The sequence below is a fragment of the Ptychodera flava genome, chromosome 3 (assembly GCF_041260155.1).
Source record: "Ptychodera flava strain L36383 chromosome 3, AS_Pfla_20210202, whole genome shotgun sequence".
In the NCBI taxonomy this organism is placed as follows: Eukaryota; Metazoa; Hemichordata; class Enteropneusta; family Ptychoderidae; genus Ptychodera; species Ptychodera flava.
In genome coordinates, this window is record NC_091930.1 from 46,654,199 (window position 1) to 46,677,886 (window position 23,688).

General features: G+C 35.1%; 2 protein-coding genes across 7 annotated transcripts in view; one reads left to right on the forward strand and one right to left on the reverse strand.

The window, feature by feature from the left end:
• LOC139130140 (transmembrane protein 145-like) overlaps window positions 1-13,628 on the forward strand; it is a 31,466-nt gene extending 17,838 nt beyond the window's left edge. The window contains exons 5-15 of one of the 6 annotated variants that reach the window (XR_011551802.1): window positions 539-623; window positions 3,000-3,071; window positions 3,812-3,880; window positions 4,895-5,054; window positions 5,395-5,488; window positions 5,953-6,125; window positions 6,598-6,718; window positions 7,279-7,338; window positions 7,970-8,119; window positions 8,823-12,288; window positions 12,915-13,628. Coding sequence is in view for 2 of the 6 variants with exons in the window: in XM_070695864.1 (XP_070551965.1) it covers window positions 539-623; window positions 3,000-3,071; window positions 3,812-3,880; window positions 4,895-5,054; window positions 5,395-5,488; window positions 5,953-6,125; window positions 6,598-6,718; window positions 7,279-7,338; window positions 7,970-8,119; window positions 8,823-8,927 (1,089 nt within the window). In the remaining 4 variants the exon portion in view is untranslated. Of the gene's footprint in view, window positions 1-538; window positions 624-2,999; window positions 3,072-3,811; window positions 3,881-4,894; window positions 5,055-5,394; window positions 5,489-5,952; window positions 6,126-6,597; window positions 6,719-7,278; window positions 7,339-7,969; window positions 8,120-8,822 lie in introns of all 6 variants that reach the window. The other 5 variants (XR_011551803.1, XR_011551804.1, XR_011551805.1 and 2 more) reach the window with 5 other exon arrangements.
• Window positions 13,629-21,262: 7,634 nt separating this feature from the next.
• Window positions 21,263-23,688, reverse strand: part of LOC139130142 (RING finger protein nhl-1-like) — a 36,389-nt gene continuing 33,963 nt past the window's right edge. The window contains exon 4 of the mRNA XM_070695866.1: window positions 21,263-23,420. Coding sequence (XP_070551967.1) covers window positions 22,627-23,420 — 794 coding nt within the window. The 3' untranslated portion in view covers window positions 21,263-22,626. The remainder of the gene's footprint in view (window positions 23,421-23,688) is intronic.

Here is a 23,688-nt window from a genome sequence, read left to right on the forward strand (position 1 = left end):
TTTGCACTCATAATTCCGTTGGCCTCATTTAACAAAGTCACTGGCAAACAGTAGGATGTGTATTTACCAATGTATCAATACCCTCTTTGTGAACTACAGAAAGATTTGAATGAGCTTTCTTTAACCCTTTCACCACCATGGTTTGTCCAAAATCCATTGTTTTCTATGGTAAAGTTGGACCTGTATACAGGGAACTGGGGGTGAAAGGGTTAAGGTAACCTTTATCGTAGCTAAACTAACTCAAACAGAAGCACTTTCCTGTAAAAGTATAATTGGAAAATCCCCTAGTTTATGTAAAATATATTCTGTGGCAACTATTGTTAATTTCACTGATATTTATAATTTTCATATATAAGTGACCATCCAAAAATATATTACGTGCATCATTCATGAAGCTCCTCAGCAGAATGAAAAAATTCTGTCACCTGATATGTGAACCTCCTAAGTCAGTCGTAAACTGTGTGTGCCTCTCCTTCTCCCTAAGTTTCCTTTGTAATGTAACTTTTCCTTTGGTTTCGGTACTTGTATTCCTCTGTAGGGTCCTCGGCTTTGTCTTCGCAAAGATCTTGAACTTACTAATGGTGATAGCTATTGGACAAAGCACTATTCTTGTGATGAATTCTGTAAGTTGCTTTTACTAACACGGACACTGTTTCTACATTTCCTGTCCTACACATGGCTAGTGTCCAAAATCAACACTTCATTTTCAAATATCTCTGTTTCTCCCATAGCAGGCACAATATCACATCATTCGCATTATAAATAGTTGCGGTGTTGGATTCCTTCATTGGGGTTGAATAAATCACTCTCAGTATTGCTGTAAACCTTGCATTCCCCTCATTTACAGTAAACAGGTCCAGCATCACCATTGAAAACAATTGGATTTGTCAAAACCACTTGTTGTGAAGGGGTTAAAGACATATTTTTTGCTGTCAGAAGTGAATTCTGTACCTCATCTTCTCGTTATATCACCAGAGAAATTCCATCGCTTTGCCTGTACACATTTCAGTTATAGACATGTTAATTCCATGGTGAATACATATAGTCAGAATTTTAAAATGTTAGTAATTTTTCTATCCACCAAATTGTAGATTCATGTCAAATGTTGAACTTATCTATCACATGGACACAAATTCTGAAAGCAAGCTAGCCCTAGCATATCTGTACAGAGTTCAAATTGATGACCTTGTACACGTCCAAAAAGATCTCTTGACTACAGAGAGCAATAAATGAAGTCATCATTTACACTGGTGTCTGCATTCATGCCTCTGTTGTACCAAGGAAATCAGTCTATGAAATAACCTTGTAGTCTGTGTAGGTCCTATTCATCCATGCCACAAATACTGGATGCCAATTGTGGAATATAGTATACTCTTCAACAATTACCTGAGTTGTTTCCATGGTTACAGTTAAATAACATTGTATGCATTTAATCAAAGAGGACTCTCTCCATCTTCAGCTGCATCTTACGCTTCTTTCACATCTTTCTATCATGATTTCTCACTTTCATTCTTCCTGCCGAAGCAAAAAGCTTTTGACCCATAGAATGTCATTATCCATATCGTGGCAACAATCCTGTTTTAAAGGGACAAAGTCACTTTTTTCCCTGTTTTTCTTATCAAGAAAAAAAACATGAAATACTTGCATAAAGTCACTGGGTGCATGTACAACATGACGATTTTACATAACTGCAAAAGATAACCCCTTTGGTGAATACAAACAGATGATTTCGTTTGTGACCTTCATATAAATTGGAGTTTTCCTATTCAAATTTTCTCTCTCCTCAACATTGCCACAGTGTGAGGGAAAGCTCCTATCCTTATCTGTATCATAAAAGGCACTGCCAAGTAAGAAATTCATTACAAAGCAGAGTTGAGGTTTGTGCACAGTTGACCAATTTTTCAGCATGTTTCAAGACGTCAAAAACACAAACTACTCTTCATATCACACAAACTGAATGAAAAAAGCGACTTTGTGTCTTTAAATAGCAATGTCATTTATCATAGGTTGAAATTTTCTATGGATATGAATGTAATAGTTTTTCCCATGGTTTGCATTCTATTCTGAACCAAAAATACAAAACATCTGTATGAGTCCTCCTGGAACTTACTGTACAGTAAACAAGCTGTTCTACAAAAAAATAAATAAATTGATAAATAAATAAAGAAAGAAAGTGTACTACATAGCAGCATCACTATCTCTTTCTATGCATCTTCCCAATTTTGCAGTTTCTAATTACCTTGGGACTTCATTAGTGTGAATTTCAACTTCATTTTTCCCGAGTGATTTGTAAATTTATAAATTCAAGGTATGGGCAGACACGACCATAACACTTATAAGGTAGTTGACGTCAACGGTCGCTGATAATAGTCAAAACTCTTTCTTGACCAACACTTTTTGCAGAGATTTTCATTTCTGATGGCGATGTGTTCATTGATTTCATTCCAGAGATCATATCACTAATGGATGTTTTTCTGTTTGTCTATGGCGTGTTTTTGACAGATATCCTTCAAATCGATATTGTCTTCATTTTGTCCTATGCAGTCCTTGTATGTTGGAGTGTTTACAATTCCAGTGAGTAGCTGTCTGTGAGGCTAGAAAGAAAAGGAATAATCTTGACAAAACAAAAGGAGAAAAACATGTGATTTCCTGTCAGTCACATCTGTTGTTGATCCCGAGCAAAACAACTTTTGGTCAAACAGATCAACAATACTTACATTTGTCATCTTGCAGAAACAGACAAATGTCTTTGAAAACTTTTATTGCATTCACTTGATGTTCTTTAGGAAAATTTCGATAAAATTTGGAAAAAGGTATTCTTTTGTTCCGTCAAGATTTATTCACATGCTTAAATCATGGCGACTGCATGTAAAAATCAAACATGGTGAGTGGCAGTCACATGATACCTGAAGAACGTCACATGCGCATGGCATGGCCGATGCATGATTACGACATTGCATGCTGACAAAATGTCTTGTATTTTTCCCTCCATTTTGTAGACATATTACAGACTAACATTGTCTTCATCTGTCTGTTTGGAATCATCTTGTTCCTGTCCATATATGTCGCCAGTGAGTATCATCACCATTATTTGGCAGCTCAGTTGACTATGCAAGTAATTGCACAAAGATGGCCGACCTCCCCTTGAAGCATATTTTCATTTCCTGCCACTAAGCTGAATTGTTATCCATTTTGAATAAACTCCATTACGAGATATTACCTGGATGTGTTGACACGAGAAACTAACCTGCATATAGTGTTACGTTTACTGTTTGAATCTTGTCAGTCATGTACCGGTAAAAGATTAAGATTCAAACGATTTCTTTTAAAATGTGGATCGAACATGTTTGTTTTTAGTATTTTACAAAAAGTCGAAATACTTCACTGATGGAGAGCATGTCAACAAAGGACCCACAAAGGTCGAAATCATTAGTCATCAGATTGCACATAAATTCTTTTTAATACTGAGACAAGCTTGAGGAGGGCAAGCCAGATACTTGGTAGTAAATCTCTTTTTTGGAAAAATGTTGAGACAAACCTTGTGTAGGTAAAAGCCTAAGACCCATTATCAATTCAATTGTGCTGAAATATCAAGGCAAATTCTATTTGTAATAGGTATCTACCAGGCTTTCAGATCTTTTGATGCACTTTGAAATGGTAGACTTTTCAATGAAGGCTGTCTTTAACTTGAGAAAATCTGATCAAAAATTTAATCATCAGAAGATAATCTTTGAAAACTAAGTAGTCCCTTAATTTTAATTGTTCTTCATGTGGTTCATTAGTGTTTTGTTTTATCTTCTTCCGACCACAGTGAAACTTAAAAGCAGACAGCTGTTTCACACTACATACAAGATGTACCTAACAGCGATTGTCTTCTATGGTGAGTATTTACCCAAAAGACTTCGTACATGAAAGTGGAAGCCCCACTCTGTTCACTCTCATTTATTCTGCCTGAAACATTACTTCAGACAGCTTTTTGTGGTTAAAATAAACATGTATCCGTCAAGGCAATACATACACATCAAAAACGGAGGGTTTTGAACTTTGCTTAAACTTTCGTCAAAAAAGGGTAAACCATATGTGCTTTCATTATCATGCATAACAATTAGGGGCCACAATGCAAAGTTTAGGATAATAGAAACCCAAGTACTTTAAATTTACTGGGATTTGACATTCTTGTTAGCTAACCAAATAATTTCATTTGCTCCACATATTGAGTTCACACAATCAGCAAATTAGCAATGTGCTTTAAACACTCCATTGTCCAAAATGTGTCTACTGGGTGCATACTACCTAAGATAAAGAGTGTATCTATCATCTTGAATGAAAATCGTGGATATTATACAGCCGATTTCACTTGACCTTGCCAATATGGTATGCGCACATTGTATAATGCATAATGTGTGTTAGCACGAATGACAAAGTCTTACAAAAGTGAATTACAACTGTATCGGCGTGCAACATACTTGTTGTAATGGTATCTCTCTCTATGAGGCTGCCTGTTGTTTGTGCTTGACAACACGTTATTCAATTCCATGTCCACAGTGTGTATACCAAACACTGCATTGGCCAGGACTAGCGAAATAGGCTGTATCTTAATTCATTTGGATGATAATGGATACATAGACGATGCAGTGTTGAATACTGTAAAATAAGACTTATGCTACAGCTAGAATCCCATTTTAGGTAATTTAGCATAGTGTTTAAATTTGCCAAGTTATGATGTCGCTATTTCAACTTTTCCACGTAGTTACTGTGGTCAAGATGCCTTTTCAGCTAAATTAAAAACCCGCTCATTGCAATGAAAATCTTAAATCGCAAATACAGTGTAAAAGCATGCTGCTAATTCAAATTACTTTACAATAGTCTCAGTCTCCCTGTCTTTTCTCTGCAGTGTTGGCGCTGTTTTTCCTGTGTATCTACTACGGTGACTATGGACACAATGGAATTGGTGTCATCGGCCTTAAAACAACAGGAAGGATTTTCCAGTCTGTCAGTAATCTAACGTTTTTATTGATGTTGATTCTACTTGCTAAGGGCTTCACAGTCACAAGGTAAGCTGGTTACTGGACAGATCATGAAAATGAATGTACCAAGATGACATGTTTTTACTTTCATACAACAACACAATGATTTCATGCAGAATTGCTTTGAACATATGTCTTCATATTATTAATGCAAAAATTATCAATGTTAGATTTTGTGTTTTTATTGCCACAGAAAAAACTCTGACAACTCTATCACAATGTTATTTCAAAGTTGTAATAAAATATCCCACATTTTCAAACTATTCACAAAATACATGTAAATGAACAAAAGTACCAGAATACTGTTTATTTTCATACAGGTCGTAATACAAATATTGAAATAATCTTATTTCACATTTACTTTCAGAGGTCGCATCAGCCACTCAGGTTCTGTGAAGATTGCTATCTTCATGACTCTCTATGTTATTGTGTATGCAATTCTGTTCATATATGAGGCAGTTGTAAGTAAATGTCATCATCTTTTGTAGAGGGCGCTCTTCCATCCCAAAGCGATCATATAGAGGGCGCTCTTTCACAAACCCAAAGGAATCATGTCAAGGGAGCTTTTTCACACACTCCCAAGGCTGTAACGCAAGTAGAGTAACGACCTGAGACACCGGAGCCGCAATCGAACAAAACAGCGTAGCTAATCTCTTATGACATAAATTACATCATTTGACTTTTCAACCTAACAGTTTTTAAATTTGGACACCCCAGTACCACCTGGGATGAATGTTCAATCTCATGCATTTGATCTTGCTGTTACATTATTGGCTGATCTTGACGCCTGTATTTCCACGTCACTCCAACAGGTTTCATTGTAAGAAGGGTTGAATTGAAATGTTCGTGTTTTTATATCCCGCTGGTTGTTTAGTATTTAATTATTATGTTTCAACAAAATAAGTGTCAACTTTCATCCTTACAGGCCTTTGATCCAGGTTTGGTCTTGTACATCTATGAGTCACCAGCAGGGTATGGACTTATAGCATTATCAATCATTGGTTGGCTGTGGTTTATCTATGCCATATTCTTCACACTCAAACATTACCCAGAGAAGGGAGCATTTTACTATCCATTTTTCATTTTCTACACATTTTGGTAAGTTGTGTGTGTAGAACCATCCTCTTAACGCTAAGCTACATTATGTATGCTGATGTGAATTGTATGTTTGTCTGTAATTTACAAGTCTTTGTAGAGCAAAGTCACATGGTAGGCAGGCCTGCTCTGTGTATAAATAGGTCCACATACTGTATCTTAACCATGCAGAAGAAGCCAGGGAGACAAGGACAGAAGGATATAGATTTTTTTAAATAGATTAACTGATGCTAATGATACAAGAAGAAATAATGTGTGTGTGCCAATAGACAAACACATTGATCTATTTCCATATAACAACATACAGTGGTTGTGTGTCAACTTGTACAACTTACACCAATATTTTGCCAAGTTTGGTGATATGTCATGAAATTAAGCACAATGTACTTGTCAGGCAGCAAGCAACGTATGTTTTTGTTAATCCATCACCAATCTGATGAAATGTCTTTTCCAACGATTTCTTTTTTCCACAAAGGTTTCTAGCGTTGCCAATTGTTGTGTTGGTGTCAACGTATTTAATTGACAAGTGGGTCAGGGAAAAAGTTGTCAACGCCATCGATCACACAATCGCACTTCTGGCATTCTTTTTCTTTCTGGTAAGTTTACACTTCCTGTTTTAATGTGTCCCTAAGAAATACATTGAATGGCAAGATTGTGTAATTAACCCCTGTGGATGACGTCAAGGGGATTCAGGATTTGGCTTCATCCACCCATTATTGCATAATACCATCCATCCCTGTGTTAAAATAACATTCCTAATTTTCTAAAACTAAGCCGATGAAAATTTCACTCACTCAAGGAGCTTCAAAGCCCCCACAATTAGTGGTAGACCAAAACAGAATTAGAAAAAGTTGAGTCTTAATATCTAACCCTGCATCGCATTCTACCTTAATATGTATCTAGTATTAGAGCAGTATTGTACAAAGTGTGAATCTTTACTATCAAAAGTACTGTTGTGCGTCTATCATTGCTTTTGTAAACACATAAGAATGTCAAGATATGTATATTGTTAGTTTATCAAGGAAGCATTACTGTGTTGTGTGAAGATAGGAGTGCATTCAAGGTTGTTTGTTTGAATGGTATTAATAACTGATACAAATCAAAATATTGTTCAAGGGGAAAGGCAAGAACTATATGATGACTTTTTCTATTGCAGATTATTACGAGACCGTCAGCGGCCAACAAGAACTTTCCATATCACGTCAGAACTTCCCAGGTAACAAAAATTAATGTTATTTTCTTATTTTCAAGAGCTTGCCTAATACTGTTCTCATGATGAAATTGACGCTCGAAGAGGAACAGGGCAACTAACTGTGCCTGATTTGAAAACAAATTTAACTTTGCCAGGTTCAACCAAAGAAATCTCATAATGCTTCAATGTCATGAATTCATTGTAAAGGAAGTATGCACTTAGGAAGTCAAGATGTAAACTTTCACTTAACTCTCCTTAATGAAACTGTCAACTATTTTATTGTCGAATCAAGAATAGAAATTAGAGGGCATAGCACAAAGTTTGGTTCTAGAGAAACAAATTATCTTACTTTACCGATATTCGAAATTCAAAATGGCCGCCATCGATGTGTTAACTCTATAGGGAAAAATAAAACTTTAGATTTTCGAAAATTAAAACAGAGCTTTAAAATGAACCCCACAAGTGGTGAATCAGAAAAAAATTATAGTTTGAGAGTCTGAATATCTGTACCCTAGGCAAATTGTACCTTGATGTGAACTTGATCTCTATTTAGAAACAATGGATGAGCAAAGCTATGGTGTTTTGCTGAACTTCAGGAGTATTGTGTATAATGATGGACTAATGATTTGTACATTTACAATTCCCTGTCTTGCAGATCGGTGCACTGCATACACCGAATGGAACACTGAGTGAAGACGTTGATGGCTTTTCCCATCATGCCTATAACTCCAATGTCTTCATTGGCCATGCTAATGCCAACTTTACAGAGCTCTTCACAGTCAGCGGTAACATGTCAAATGGCACGGTAAGTTGCTTGGCTTTTGTTACAACTAAAATGGCAGAGGTGTTGTATGATAGTCTGTTGTTTCGTAACTCAGTCACTTGTTTTCTAAAATTCCGCTCTGCGCCTACCTGCCCCATAGAAGTGTGTATATACACCTGTTCTTCTCAGGCGTATCACGCGTCTTTGGGCGCGTAGGCGCAGAGCGGAATTTAAGAAAACAGGCAAGTGTGTTTAATAAATGTATATGGCAGACCTACAAGTTTGAAAATTGCTTCATTGTATGGCTAGCAAGCTAGAAGTTCTTTCAGCTTACCATTTGCGATAAAATTACCTTGCCCATCTAACCGTACGTGAGCCCTCAACCAAGCAAAGCTTGTCTCAGCCCCCTGGTACAGCAAGAAATGTAAGCTATGCACTGTCACACAGGCACCACGAGCCTTTCCTTACCCAGCTTCACCCATAGAGGGCGCATCAACATACCAGTAAAATAAAATCAGAGCTGCTAAGCCAGCATGGAGCTTTGAGAGAGTCAATTATTAAAACTTGAAAGATTTCATTTAGCTTGAAGTTATGCTACTTATTCATTCTGAGAGTAGTCTGTGGGCCAACCTCAGAGGATATTTTTGTCGCAAAGCTCAAGAAAATAGAGATACTGAGTGCTTTTCTTTGATGAACTCTCAGAAGACATCTACTGACACAACAATTTACTTTTCCTTTCTTTCAGAATGATGTGAAACGTAACAACAATGACAATGGAACTGCAAATCACAAAGTGGATCACAATATTTTCACCACATCAAACTCTCCCTCAGCAACTTCTGAGGCATAAAATTTTTAGATGAATTTCCAAGATATTCAGAGAGAAAGAAATCATATATTTTTAACTGCAAGGTCTAAAATTGACAAGTTGCTTGCTTTGCAAGTAAGCAATAACTGTTCATTTACAATATTTGAGATTGTATCACTTTCATATCTTTCAAAATGTCTTTTCCTCCTTCCTTGAGGTGTAAAGGAATAAATCCCGTCCGTTTTTCTGAATTGTAGAAAAAGGAAAATTGTCATGAAGTAGAGATTTCATGTTTCTAGTTGTACTCAATTATGCTTTAGACTTCAAAAACGTATTTGTAAACTTAGTGTGTTTGGTCTAGCAAATATCTAGCTGTTGAATTAGAAATGCGCTGTAAGCTAAAATGTTGTTGTGTAGTCCTAATTTTGTGTCACCTGGCCCTATGTCCATGTCTTAACTTACTTAGCCGAGCTCTTTGACATTTTAATTTAAAAAATGTTTTAAAAAATCACACATATATTTCACAGGTTTTATTTAATGACTGTAGGGAACAAAAATTACTAGTAGATCAATGTGAAATACTGATGTGAAAATATGAACAGTTGCCAAAGTTTGCAAAGGACATTTACTTTTTTCACATGGTTTCGGTATTTTTACTTACACAACTTATTTGATGTACATCTCAGTTTAGCTTATAATTTTAGCCTTGTACAATTTCTTTCATAAGAATATTTGTTTATTGGTAAGATTGAGAATGTTCAGTGTTTTGGTAAAATTGCACTCACAAAACTTTGTTCTACTAAAATTCATCAAAGGGTTAACTCTTTAATAACCGATAACTAAGCACTTCGGCCACAAATATGAATTGACAACGATAGTGTAACTGCAACAAAGATAAGATGTGCTTTAACATGAATTGATAGAATTGATTTTTTGCTCAGACAATGGTTCAGTTTCTTTTCCGATATCATCACTTCTTCTCAGTGTACTCAGTTTTCCAAGCTGTGGCTTTTGAAACAATCATATTTGCTAGGTCATTTGCATATTTGTTTGTTTTGTCACACAAGACATTAGACTTTCTACCTCTACGGAGATTTGACTTTCAAGAAATCGTTTTAGCTCATTTTTCTTCTTAGATATCAAAACCTGGATGATTGCCTGGATTGAGTCCTTTGAATAAGTTAGAACACCAGGAGAATCAAAACAGTCAGTTTTAAACGATACGTCGTTTTGATAAACTTTGATGGCTTTGTTTCCTGATGTGTCTAAGTTATCCTTAAGATAGTTACCGCCTTGAAAATGAAAGACTTAAACTTTTGCTCAAACTTTTCTCAGTGAAACTTTCAACCATTTTTTTAAAGCAAGAATAAAAATTGAGGATAACCATACAAATTTTGGTCACCACGCAAATTTTGATACTAGAAAAACGAGTTGCCAATATTTACAAATGTTGAAAATCAAAATGGTCACCATCCTTGTGTTACTTCTATGGGGTATGAAATTCCTGATTATCACAAAGTTAAGCCTGTGAAAACTTTATTTACTTCATAAGATTCAAAATGAGCCCTACACTTGGTAGGCCAAAAAGATGTCAAAGTTTTAGATTCTGCATATCTGTCCTTTCAGCACATTCTACCTTAAAATCTGTCCATGACTCTTATTGAGATTTTTAGGTTTAGAGACACACGTACCAAATCCTACTTTACCAAAAACATTTGTTTATTCTCGAGTTGTCACAGTTTTCTCTAGTCTGTCCAGACTTGCGTCCAAAATAGAATTCTGACAAATGCGTCCAAAGTAGAATTCTGACAAATGCCTTACCACATTCCACAGTATATTTTAGCACAGTAACTTTTCTTCCTAGTTCAGTAGTGTTACTCTGGTCCACGATGACACATTGTAATTGATACAAACAGTTGTCTGAATAAGTACTTGTGTAATTATCATCTTGTGAACTGATGATAAATAAATTTGTCAGAGTCAACAAAGTACTGGTGTAAGAATTCAGACACAAAAAAGCACAAGAAAGCAAATATCATTTATAAATAAATCACTGGACATTATTTTTAACCAAAATTTTCAATCTTGGTGTTTTTGTCATCTGCTCAATTCTATCAAATGAGTTAATTCATAAGTTTTGAAAATCCATACCTTCTTTAAAACGTATGCTTTTTCATGTGTTTATCCAAGCAGTGGCAACTATTTTTTTTTATTTGTCCACAACAATAAATAGTCCAAATATGAAATGTTATGTAAAGTATCACTTTTAGATTTTTATATTGCACTTTTTGGTTGTCGCACATTTTATCCTGTAATGTGTAATACCAGTGTGTTGTGTCGATATGCCTGACTATTAGAGTACTGTAGTACACAACCAATGCAAATAGCATTTTAACCAGTGAAAATTAATAAATATGAAAGATTTTTGAAACTGTAAAATAATTGTAAATAATTGTCAAAGCGTCCAGATATTCTAGATATTTAAGAATACAAAATGTAACAATGTATCAACTGAATTTATTATCGGTGTTTTGAGTAATAGTGCGTAGAAAGAAAATATAATTTCATTTTTCATGTTTGAATTTATTACCAGTACCAGGACATTGATGGTGATAATAGTTATCCAGGAGATTGTAAATAGATATTTTGTATTTGAACCCAAGGCACTGTACATTAATTAAGAAGGCAGATATCAATCAGTTTATTGTCAGTGTGTCACTGTAAGGAAAATTATATTTTGTAAGGAAAATTATATTTTGTTTATTCAATTCAGTTTTTTGAAAATACTGAGTATTGTGTTGTCAGCAGTCTGTGGATATTTTAAGCTATTCACTCAATGCCCTATCAATAGGTCCACAATCACCGTTGGGGGAATTGGTTTTAGTGTATGCTCTTGATTAAATGAATTTGAACGGAAGAGAAGTGCATGATATGCATTTTAGTGTCATAAATTATATTCTGAACACAACAGTCAAAGTGTTGAAACATTCATATTTGTAAAGTTGTTTCCTTGAAGGGTCAACTTTTGAGGCAATGGATAGACTTAAAAGCGGCCGTTACCAATATGTGTATAATTATCTCTCTAAAGCAACGTTTTGTACAAGTATTATTTTAACAGTATTGCGATAATGGGTTTTGACATACCTGCTCCTCCTAAATGTAGGATATTTAAACAAGTTGTTTTCTGTTAATAATGTTTGTTCAATATTTGTATTTAGAGTAGGGTTACAACTAGACTCCTGGTACAAGGATCTGTCCTGTGCCTTCTAAAACTCATGATAACACCCATCATTGTTCAACCTGACTCATTGACCTGCTATGACCTTGAAAGACTTTCAACCTTGAAAGATCTGTGCCCTTGCATGAACTTTGTGCTTGACTTTGCAATTCTGTCAGCAACTGTGTAGCACAGTAAGTGAGGCTACCCACAATTCTCCATGATCCGTACACACAGAGATCACTCACTGAACTAGAGCAAATTTCTTCTGTACACAGAACAGCTCAGTCCATATTTCAAAATTCTGGGACCATAGTTTTGATAATCATAATTCTCTAATTTCTCACTGTGAATAATGAGAAGATCAACCCCTTTTTCGCAGAGGAGATAGCAATTTTGTGATTTTGTCGACATAGATTTTTGACAGCCATATGCAATATTTTCAAGGAAACTAAGGGAATAAGTTGCATCTGTGTTGGCAAAAGAAAGGGTATTGATTTTTTTAATGTTTGTAACAAAGGAAATTTGCATGTCTGACAGGTGGTATGATGAGACCATCTTAGTTGCTGATAACTTTACCTTGACAAGTGTACAATTTTTAGCACCTCCAAACATCGACTTCTCATTCAATTTAATCCTGAATTTTAAACATGATCAATAATTTTGGAACAGAGTTTTAACCAATAATCCTTAGATTAAATTCTAAGTTTCAAATTGTTCAGAAACTGATAAAATTGAAGAAGCCTTTAGCAAATAATGTCTGAGCACACAAATCAAGGGGAATTGTGGGTAGCCACACTTACTGTGTGTAGAGAGCCATACATTCAATATGTGTACTTATCACATAAAATACCATGACTGTAATGTGTCCAGTATCACAGAGTTCATTCCAAGACCAAAGTTATCAGTCAATAAAATTTGTGTCTAAAGAACGCTACCAACACAATCTGTTTATAAATATCTCTATCATGACATGATTTAAGGCGAATAAGTCTTTGCCTGAAGACTACACCATCATTACTTCTGTAATACTACGCTGTTTGTGTAAGGGAGCCTTGCATGATAAGTAAATCCCTTAGGATGACATACTGGTATACTGGTAACTATGTACTTCAGCCACACTGTATCAACTATTCTCCAGATAATCTGATAATTGCAGTGTAATTTTATATGCTGTAATCTTTAAAAACCATGAACAATTCGATATATTCTAAACATCACACGTGAATTTGAGACTGTTGTCACCCGTTTTCCCCATAGTGGCTTCTACAAACATGAAGTTTTTACCCATCTACAAAAAGTCAAGTGGTTGTGTAAATAACATTTCAGAGGAACTGTATATTGGAAATTTTCCCATGGTACATTATTTTGAAAAATAATTTTGACGTTGATGTCTTTTATTTGTGATGTTTACTTCATTGTATGAAATGTATTCAGAGAAAATCATAGGATTTGTGTTGACAGGGCAATCAGATGTCATGTTTTGACAGTGTGAATAAAACAACGCTATTATTCATATAAACACCACCCTGTGTTGCTAGCATGATGTCTTATGCCGTACTTGCCTTCATAGGTGACAAGGACAAAATTTATTGTGCTATGACTGTACCTTGCTACGTATCCATATTTCCACAACTTCCATAGTGTGTGTGCTGTAGGAGCGCAGGGTTGGGGTAGGGCATACGCTGGGCATATGCTGGGGCTAGAAAAATATACAAAGTGACAATGCAACAATGCGGTTTCTCTACCCTTCATCGTCAATTCTCTGCCTCACGTGATCACGAAATAATGAGACAGAAAGTAAGGTTTTATGATTGCAATCCCTGTTATTGCTAATTTTTTACGCTCCCATATATGCATATGTATATATGCAAATGGGAGGTATTCGTATAAGGTGGCAAAATGGCGTCTGTGTGTATGTATGTAAGTATGTATGTATGTCTGTTAGTCCGTCCACATCAAAAACTCCTAAACCGTAGCACCTACTGTCTTAGTATTTGGTGTACAGGTGCACCTAGGGGTGGAGATGTGAATTTGTTCAAATGAACATGTCAGTGCCAAAAATATGCAAATGAGGGGGAAAAAAGGAAAAATCCTGCAAATGGCTAAAACTCAGTGAGCATTGGTCAGATTTGGTTGAAACTTGGTATGCAGATTTCTTTAGGTATTCTAAATTATGTGTGCAAAAATTGGGATGAAATTTGCATGTTTGTATTTTTAGGGTATTTTTTCCGTTTTTAGTCAAAAAATCTTGTTCTCTGAAATCGCTCGTCTGATTGCTATGAAACTTAATATTCATGTTCCTCAGAATGACCTCAGTCATGCTTCTACAAATTGTATTGATATTGTCATATTTGTAATTTTGGGGCAATTTTCCCAATTTTGATAAAAAATATTTTAATCCAAAAACTGCTGATTTGACATTTGGTATACAGGTATCTAAGATTAATCTCAATATAATGTATTGAAGGTATGTTGAAACTAGCAATTTTTTATTTATTTTGGGGGCAATTTTTGCCTTTTTTGGTCAAAATTTTTTTCTCCTAAAACTTCTGATCTGGTAGCTTTGATATCTAGTGTACAGGTTCCTAGGGTTTATGTTAATTAGATATATTTAAAATTAGGATGAAATCTGCAATTTTGTATTTAAGGGGGCAATTTTTCTCATTTTTGGTCAAAAAATTTGTTTCTCAAAATTTACCAGTCTGATTGCTTTGATATTTAGTAAACCAGTCCTTAGGGTTTTTGTTAATAAATTATATTGAAATAAAGTTGAAATCAGGAATTTTGAATTTTTGGGGCAACTTTGCAAAACTTTCAGTTTTACTGGGATATCTTTCATTTTGTATTTTTAAGATTTTTTTTTGGTAATTTTATACCTACTGGAACTAAGAGTATATAATGTGGTGATTTAGTAAGCATTTGATATGGTAAACTGTATTTGGTGTTGAAATGCGGTAAAAAAATTCTGGCAGATTTTGAAAAAATTCCAAACAAATGCCAATAAAAATTTCAGCCAGAGAAGGTTTGACAAATGAAAAGGTGGGAGAGTGGGGAAAAAAGAATGTACAATGGATCGGATAAAAAAGATAATGTACCTCATCGATCTTCCAGGCACCATCCCTTATCAAATGGTCCTCCCCGATGTATTTTTGTGCACAATTAACCATGCAGTGTATTTTAGTTTAAGATGTCAAGTTAGGTAAGGATTTGAAAGGAATAGTCAAGTTCACCACAGTTTAACTTTATCTCTTGTGTCATCATCCTTGTGTAATTGGTTAAGTTTGTAAGTTGTTCCAGATGTGGATGTACCAGCTGTTCTGGAAGAAAACAATGTTTACTTTTTCCTGTAGGGTTTCTGAGTTGATGATTTTATGTTGAAATTTCTCCATGTATCTGGTGTATGGGCAAAGTGTAAACATTGGTTGCATGTTGTGTATTTCAGTCTATGTCAAATATTGTAAATGAAAAATCAAGAACAGTTTACTGTGTGCTTGTAATAGATAACATATTTGTCAATACATAAACTGCCTTGCAGATTGATTGTCTTAAATATTATCACAGAAGTAGAAAAGAAAAAGAAACTAATCAAATTGCTGTAACATATTCACTCTCAGTGCCTGTATAGGCCTATACTTAACTATTTTATCATTACATTCAGCTGTTTGTTATATCTTTATCACTCTCCATGGGCCAAGGCACACTTGGGGTCAATTTCATCACTCTGTGCCAGTCTGTGTATGTCAGTCTGTCTGTATATGTATGTCCATGTTTCATACAATTGTTGACTTGTTTTGATAACTATATGGGAGCGAACAGTGATGTTGTCACTATTTTTTATTAGACATCTTCACAAGTGCCCATTGGGAGAAGAAAGTAAACATACAAATATAATACAGTGTATTCACTTTCAACAAGTAGGACATCAGGATAATAAAACAAGATTTTGAGATATGCAAATTACATTGGGCCATTGCTTGAAAACTTAAAAAACAGGTGATTCGTATATTTTGCTACATTCATGAATCTTTCCTGCAATACTCATTATTTGCATATAAAATGTACCACCGGAAAAGCCTCTTAGTAAAAAGTTTACTCAGCGTTTATTGCTCAAAATTACTTCTTTTGCAAATATTCATTCAATTTTAATTAATTTGTTAACCCAAAATTAAAACATTGGTTGAGTCATAGACTCTAGAAAATGGTTGAGTTCACCTTAAGCTTGTCAAGCAGTCGTAAGTTGTGTGATAAAGAAGTGTTAATTTATGCAAATGTATGCAAATCGCCCGATTTCGTGGCTTCTCTTTTCTCCGAATTTAAAGATTTTCAAAGAATTGAACTCCAGTCTGGCAGGGTCAAATTTTCTGAAATTTTCACATAATGTTCTTTTGCTGTATAATAAAATGACTATAATTTTTGTTTGGCAATGAAGTTCTTGCATTTTGAATAAGAGGCATTTTAAGTTTGCTAATCATGTTTTCAATCACCTTTTTGAGTTCAGTCTTTCAACCCACGCGATTTCAGAATGAGCATAGATAATGGAAAATAGAAGTCGTTATTCATTCTCTTGTTTAAGGTGAATATTACATTTCAGAAAATAAAATCAAGTCTTTGATTTAAATTAATTTTTATCATTAATACCAATTGAGGTTGTTTGCCTCAAGTATACACCCGTTTTATCCTTCGAGTACTATTGCTGCCATTCTGAACTTTAGAGTCTCTCCGTTTTGAAAATATATGGTATGAGGGGAACACGACTGGAACTAATTTGGGATAATTGGATGGTGAATTTATGTCGGTTTAATCTGCAAATGTAACCATCTTTTTTGCTTCACGATACGCGAATTTGACACGTGGCATTGATAAATAATGTGTGGGCGTGGCTACGGCGCTATAAGTGGGAAGTTAGGAAGTAGATAATCTGTCAAGCCAGACACTTCAGCAGCCTACGTATACAGACGGGTTCGTCCAAGTTATCATGAAACCCCCCCCCCCCCCCCCCCCCAAAAAAAAAGATGCTGTTTTGTTTTACGTATTTAGGGAATGAACACAAGTGGTGAAGTCCGACACCACCCCATGGTCCTGTGTTATGCATTGTTTTCGTACACAGGTTTCCAGAGAATTCCCTTATCTTAGGTTTTTACCTCAGGTTTTTTCCTGGACGGCATGCACAGGTGACGCGGGTATTTCATTTCATTTGCTCCCGCCATTTGCTTCCGCACCCTGGTATAATGTGTACTGTATACTCTCCTCTTCTTGTCTGTAATAAAGCTGCCACCTCTGGCTGATCCATCATTAATGAATGAATGGAGTGGAACATAATTCATTTATTAGAATGAAAGTACAGAAAAGACAGATTTTCACTCGCGCTTGTATCCGTGGACGTCCGACTTCGAAAGAAAAACAATATAGGACGAAGAGGGCGTGCTTGCCGAAACAAGTTCAATAGTGATATGCTCGCGCGGTAGCGGACGCAACAGGTGCATCAGTTCTAGTTCTACCACACTCCACAGTCACTCTACGCCGCTTCTAGTCCAATTGTTTATGCCCTCAGCAAATTGAAGCGTTAATTCGACATCGTACCGTGCATTCAGACTCTCCGACGGATAGTGACCGACTTACTTTGAGTTTCCAATATCTACATCTAAACTGTGATTTATTTTAAAATTTGTTGTGGTCTCCCGTGCTCCATTGACAACTTCAATGGGATATACTGATTCTTTCTGAAATACAGTACAATGACTGATTTGTTGTTTTAGCATGCGTGACTACTTCCACTACGTCTCTGAGTTTCCGTAATTTGGCTGAAAGATGTCAAAATATACTTGCAAAACCAGAAAATCCAGTAGTAATTCAGTATGAAACAAAGAAATGTCATACAAATATATTTGTATATTGGAAGATTAGTCCCGACCAATTTATATTTTACTCCCATTTTCGATTGTAAGCTATTTCTGCAGTCGATCATCATTCAAATTAAGTTGAAGGAAACTTGTTTAACTGTTATTGTCAAAGGCGGGATGGGATACCTGTTCTGGAAAAGAAACCGTTTGATTCCAAAATCACACTGAGAACGCCACTTCCCTTGAAATAAAATACCCATAAATTGACAAAAAGACATTTTATGTAAAATCACTCTACATTTTATTTCATTTTTTCAGAAGTCAAACTGTTCCTGCTTACATAGAAACTATCTAGATTCAAATCAATTTCCAAGTTCAAGTTTATATAATTGACAATTTACACAAGTAATAATTTATTCCTGTAAAATGATATCGGGGAAGATTATCAACCATTTAACTGCGGAATCGAATACTGTAATATAATTAATTATTACACCTCACTCATTCAGCGTGCACTGCCATTGGTTAAACACGACTCACGTGACATGTAAAAGAACGTGATGATGCCCTCTGCGAATGTGATGATGCCCTCTGCGAACTTGATGATGCCCTCTGCATTTGATATTACATGGATGACGTCATTTTACTTACTGCGCATCCTTTCTGCGCAAAACAAATTGTCGTTCGCTTGTTGTACTTTGCAGTTGGCAACTTTTGGCTGCGAAACGTCATGCAGAGCTGTCACCGGCACAGTTAGATGATATTTTGATGCAAGTAAACAGCAAACGAACGAAAATGGCAACAAGGAATGCAATTTCTGTGTTCAGCGACTACGCTAGCAACAAATTTGGATACCCCACCGAGGAGATCGGCAAACTTTTAAAGTAGCAACCCTAGACACGGCACTGACAACATTTTACGCTGAGGTCCGGACTCAGAAGGCGAAATGTACTCGAAGAAGTCTTTGTGTTTTTGTTCCTTTGCATGTTTGCTTGTTCGGTGTAATAAAAATAATAACACATGAGAGCTTGGGCAATATCACGATTTTTTGCCTGCCCTCGGGCTGGTGGTCATGATCGAAATACTGATGATGCCCTCGCCTGCGGCTCGGGCATAATCAGTATTTCGATCATGACCACCATCCCTTGGGCAGGCAATAAATCGTGATATTGCCCTCGCTCTCATGTGTTATTATTTAAGTATATTCTCGGAGATAAAACATGGAACTAAATTTCCATTCCCCGAATAGATGATACAAAATCAACTAGTCCAATAAGTAAGAATGGATAAAATCTGTAATAACAAGATTTATCTCATAATGCGTTTCATATTTCTCGTTAAACATTTGATGTTCAAATTACACTACGAGCATACTTCGCTCATTGCTAGTGCCCAGCGCCCTCTGTTAGCGCAATCATTAATAGCGCCCCCTTTTGACTGCCGATACCGTTGTAGCTCAGTTGAAATATGGCCGGTCGCCTGACTGGTCGCTGTCAGTTGTCTCTTCACAAAATCCCACTCAACTGCGGAATCTATACCCGATCTTTAGAAATACTTGGATCTAAAGAATCGCCAAAGTCATCGGAATCACAAGGTACGTCTCTGTGCACACACATCTGTGAAAAATTGTCAACTTTTTTGAAAAGTTTTAACAACACATTGCAATGAGTTGTAATTTGATTCGACAGAACGATATCTGTTATCGATCATTTTTAGCTCCGCTGTCAGCGACGCGGAGCTTATCAAATAGGTTGATTTTCCGTCGTCGTCCGTCGTCCGTCAACAATTGCCTTCTCCTCTGAAACCGCAAGTCCAATTGCTTTGAAATTTTATAAACAGTTCACTCGGGGTGACCTCACTTAAGTTTGTTCAAATTGTGGTGAAATTTGCATATTTGTATTTTTGGGGCATTTTGTGCTTTTGGTAAAAAATCTTCTTCTCTGAAACAGCTTGTCGGATTGCTTTGAAATTTGAAATGCAGTTTACTTAGGGTGACTTCAGTCATATTTGTTCAAATCTTGGAAAATTTGCATATTTTTATTTTTAAGGCAATTTTTGTCATTTTTGGTGAAAAAATTTTAAAAATCTTCTTCAAAACTACCAGTCAGATAGCTTTGATATTTGATTCATATGTCCCTAGGGATGATCTATTTCAGATTTGTTCAAATTGTGCAGAAATATGCAAATTTGCTTTTTTAAGGCAATTTTTGCCATTTTTGGTCAAATAATGAATTTCTCAAAAGCTACTGGTCTGATAGTTTTGAGATTTGGTATACAGGTTACTATAGATGAACGAAGTAATATATATTGAATTTCTGATGAAATCTGTAATTTAGTATTTTTGAAGCAATTTTTGCCATTTTTGGTCAAAAAATGTGTATTTCCACAACTACTCATCTGATAGCTTTGCAATTTGGTAAACAGGTTCCTACAGATCACCTTAATCATATTTGTTGAAATTATGATGAAATCTGCAATTTTGTAATTTTTGGGTAATTTTTGCCATTTTTGGTCAAAAAATGTGTTTCTCAAAAAGTACTAGTCTAATAGCTTTGAAAATTGGTATACAGGTTTCTAGAGATGAGCTAAATAATACATATTGAATTTCTGATGTAATCTGTAACTTTGTATTTTGGGGGCAATTTTTGCCATTTTTGGTCAAAAAATGTGTATTTCCAAAATTACTCATCTGATAGCTTTGGAATTTGGTATACAGGTTTGTATAGATGAACTAAATGAGATTTATTGAAATTATGATGAAATCTGCAATTTTGAATTTTTGGGGCAATTTTTTTCATTTTTGGTCAAAAAATGTGTTTCTCAAAAAGTACTGGTCTAATAGCTTTGAAAATTGGTATACAGGTTTCTAGAGATGAGCTAAGTAATACATATTGAATTTCTGATGTAATCTGTAACTTTGTATTTTGGGGGCAATTTTTGCCATTTTTGGTCAAAAAATGTGTATTTCCAAAATTACTCATCTGATAGCTTTGGAATTTGGTATACAGGTTTGTATAGATGAACTAAATGAGATTTATTGAAATTATGATGAAATCTGCAATTTTGAATTCTTTGGGCAATTTTTTTCATTTTTGGTCAAAAAATGTGGTTCTCAAAAGTACTGGTCTAACAGCTTTGAAAATTGGTATACAGGTTTCTAGAGATGAGCTAATAAATACATATTGAATTTCTGATGTAATCTGTAACTTTGTATTTTGGGGGCAATTTTTGCCATTTTTCGTCAAAAAATGTGTATTTCCAAAATTACTCATTTGATAGCTTTGAATTTGGTATACAGGTTTGTATAGATGAACTAAATGAGATTTATTGAAATTATGATGAAATCTGCAATTTTGAATTTTTGGGGCAATTTTTTTCATTTTTGGTCAAAAAATGTGTTTCTCAAAAAGTACTAGTCTAATAGCTTTGAAAATTGGTATACAGGTTTCTAGAGATGAGCTAAATGAATCATATTGAATTTCTGATGTAATCTGTAACTTTGTATTTTGGGGGCAATTTTTGCCATTTTTGGTCAAAAAATGTGTATTTCCAAAATTACTCATCTGATAGCTTTGAAATTTGGTATACAGGTTTGTATAGATGAACTAAATGAGATTTATTGAAATTATGATGAAATCTGCAATTTTGAATTTTTGGGGCAATTTTTTTCATTTTTGGTCAAAAAATGGTTCTCAAAAAGTACTGGTCTAACAGCTTTGAAATAGGTATCCAGGTTTCTATAAATGAACTAAATTTGATCTTTTGAAATTATGATGAAATCTGCAATTTTTATTTTGGGGGGCAATTGTTGCCATTTTTGGTCAGAAAACTTTATTCTCAAAAAACTACTCAACATATACCTTTGGTTGACATGTTCTTAGGGATGATCTGATGTGATATATTCAAAGTATGATGAAATCTTCAATGTGTATTTTTGCAGCTAATTTTAGCCACTTTTTTCTGGCCACTGCATTGAGCTATTAAAGATTCCCACCTTCTTCATCAACATGTGTCAAAAATAGTTATTTTCTACATAAAAACAGTGGAGCTATATTGGCCGCTTGGTCACTTGTTTAAAAATTTGAAAACACAAAGACAGAGGATGAATTTCAAGGGAAATCTTATCCTATCGGTAGATACAAGGGTAAAGTGACCTTTTGATGCAAAATTGTCTCAAAATACTCAACATGTAAAGATTATCAGAAAGATTAAATTCCACTATAATGTGTAGGTTGCATTGTGTTGTGTAAAATAAGTCTTGAAAGTTGTAGATTTTCACCAGAAATATACCTGCAGACTTGACATGTGATATTGTCATGTCTGCTTCTATGTATGTTTCTGTACACTCATGCACACATCTGTGAAAGTCAAAAAATTATTCTGACATATATATTTCACAAAAAATTGCAATAGGTTGCTGTTAGACAACTTAAAATTTTTAAAAAAATTACTAAATTGTGGGCGTCAGATGAAATGGTCTGTCCAAAATTCTACACAGCTGTGAGAACTGTGTGTTTGATCCAAAAATTAGTAATTAAATATGCAAAATATGCAAATTATCTTGAAAAATACACATTTGCAGCCTGCCAGTTGCAATGAGTTGTGTAAAATTTGTCAGAAAATTTGTAGATTTCACTAGAGATATTCCTGCTGAGTTGACATGATGTGGTGTCATGTCTGCTTATATATACAGTAGTTTAATACAGTATTCCTGTGTTACAACTAATCTGTATGGATTATCCTTACACAGTGCAATGAAACGTGGTTTCTCTAACTGACCTTGACCTTTATAGCTGAGAAATTCACCATCACAATTGAAGTGAACCACTCTTTGCCCACCGTAATCACAAACATATATGCCATCTTGTTGGTGATCAAAACACAAACCCATTGGATCCTCTAAGTGTCCCTTGCCAATGTCTCTTATACTTTGCATCTGGTGATTCAAAACATGAACACGATTCCTGCCATAATCTGATACAAAAATACATTTCTTATTCACAATCAGACCAGAGGGCAGACTGACTTGTCCTTTTTCAGTTCTTGCAATGTGTTCACCAGATTTATTATATTTTCTCACATATCCTTTGTAGTCACCAATGAATATAAAACCATCAGGACTCAAGCAGACACCGGTTGGTTTAATTCCTTCTTTGCGTCCAAAACAGTTTAAAATCTTGCTTTGTCCAGAACTCACCACAACTTGGCCATTCCCTCTATCACTCATAAAGTATTGGTCATTGTCTTCATCCACTGTGACATTCCATGGATCAAATGGATTTGGGAATGCATGGAATTGTAAGATGAGATCACAGCAGAGTTTGATTGGATCAATAACCTGAACTCTATGATTCTCTTCATCACATATAACCCATTGACCGTTGTTCTTTATGTATATTCCCATGGCCCAGTTAAACTGTTCCGGCATTGATCCTTTCCCAAACACTTCCAGGACACTTTCCTTTATCGGATAGCCTAGTAGAAAAACAAAAACATAAACTAAGTCAAAGGTCAATTTGTAAAGTACAATTTCTCTGAAGTCAAACATTTTCTAATCTCACAAATTTTGACTGAATGCAAAGTTCTTTTGTTTACACAAACACAATTGGGACATTTATAGGAACAACTTCATTACATTGCTATGTAACTCACATGTTTCCATGGCTACATATTTGCATTTTATTGACGAAATGTGATTTTCAGTCCATAAGGTAAGTCATTGTATTACTGATTAGCTGATGTC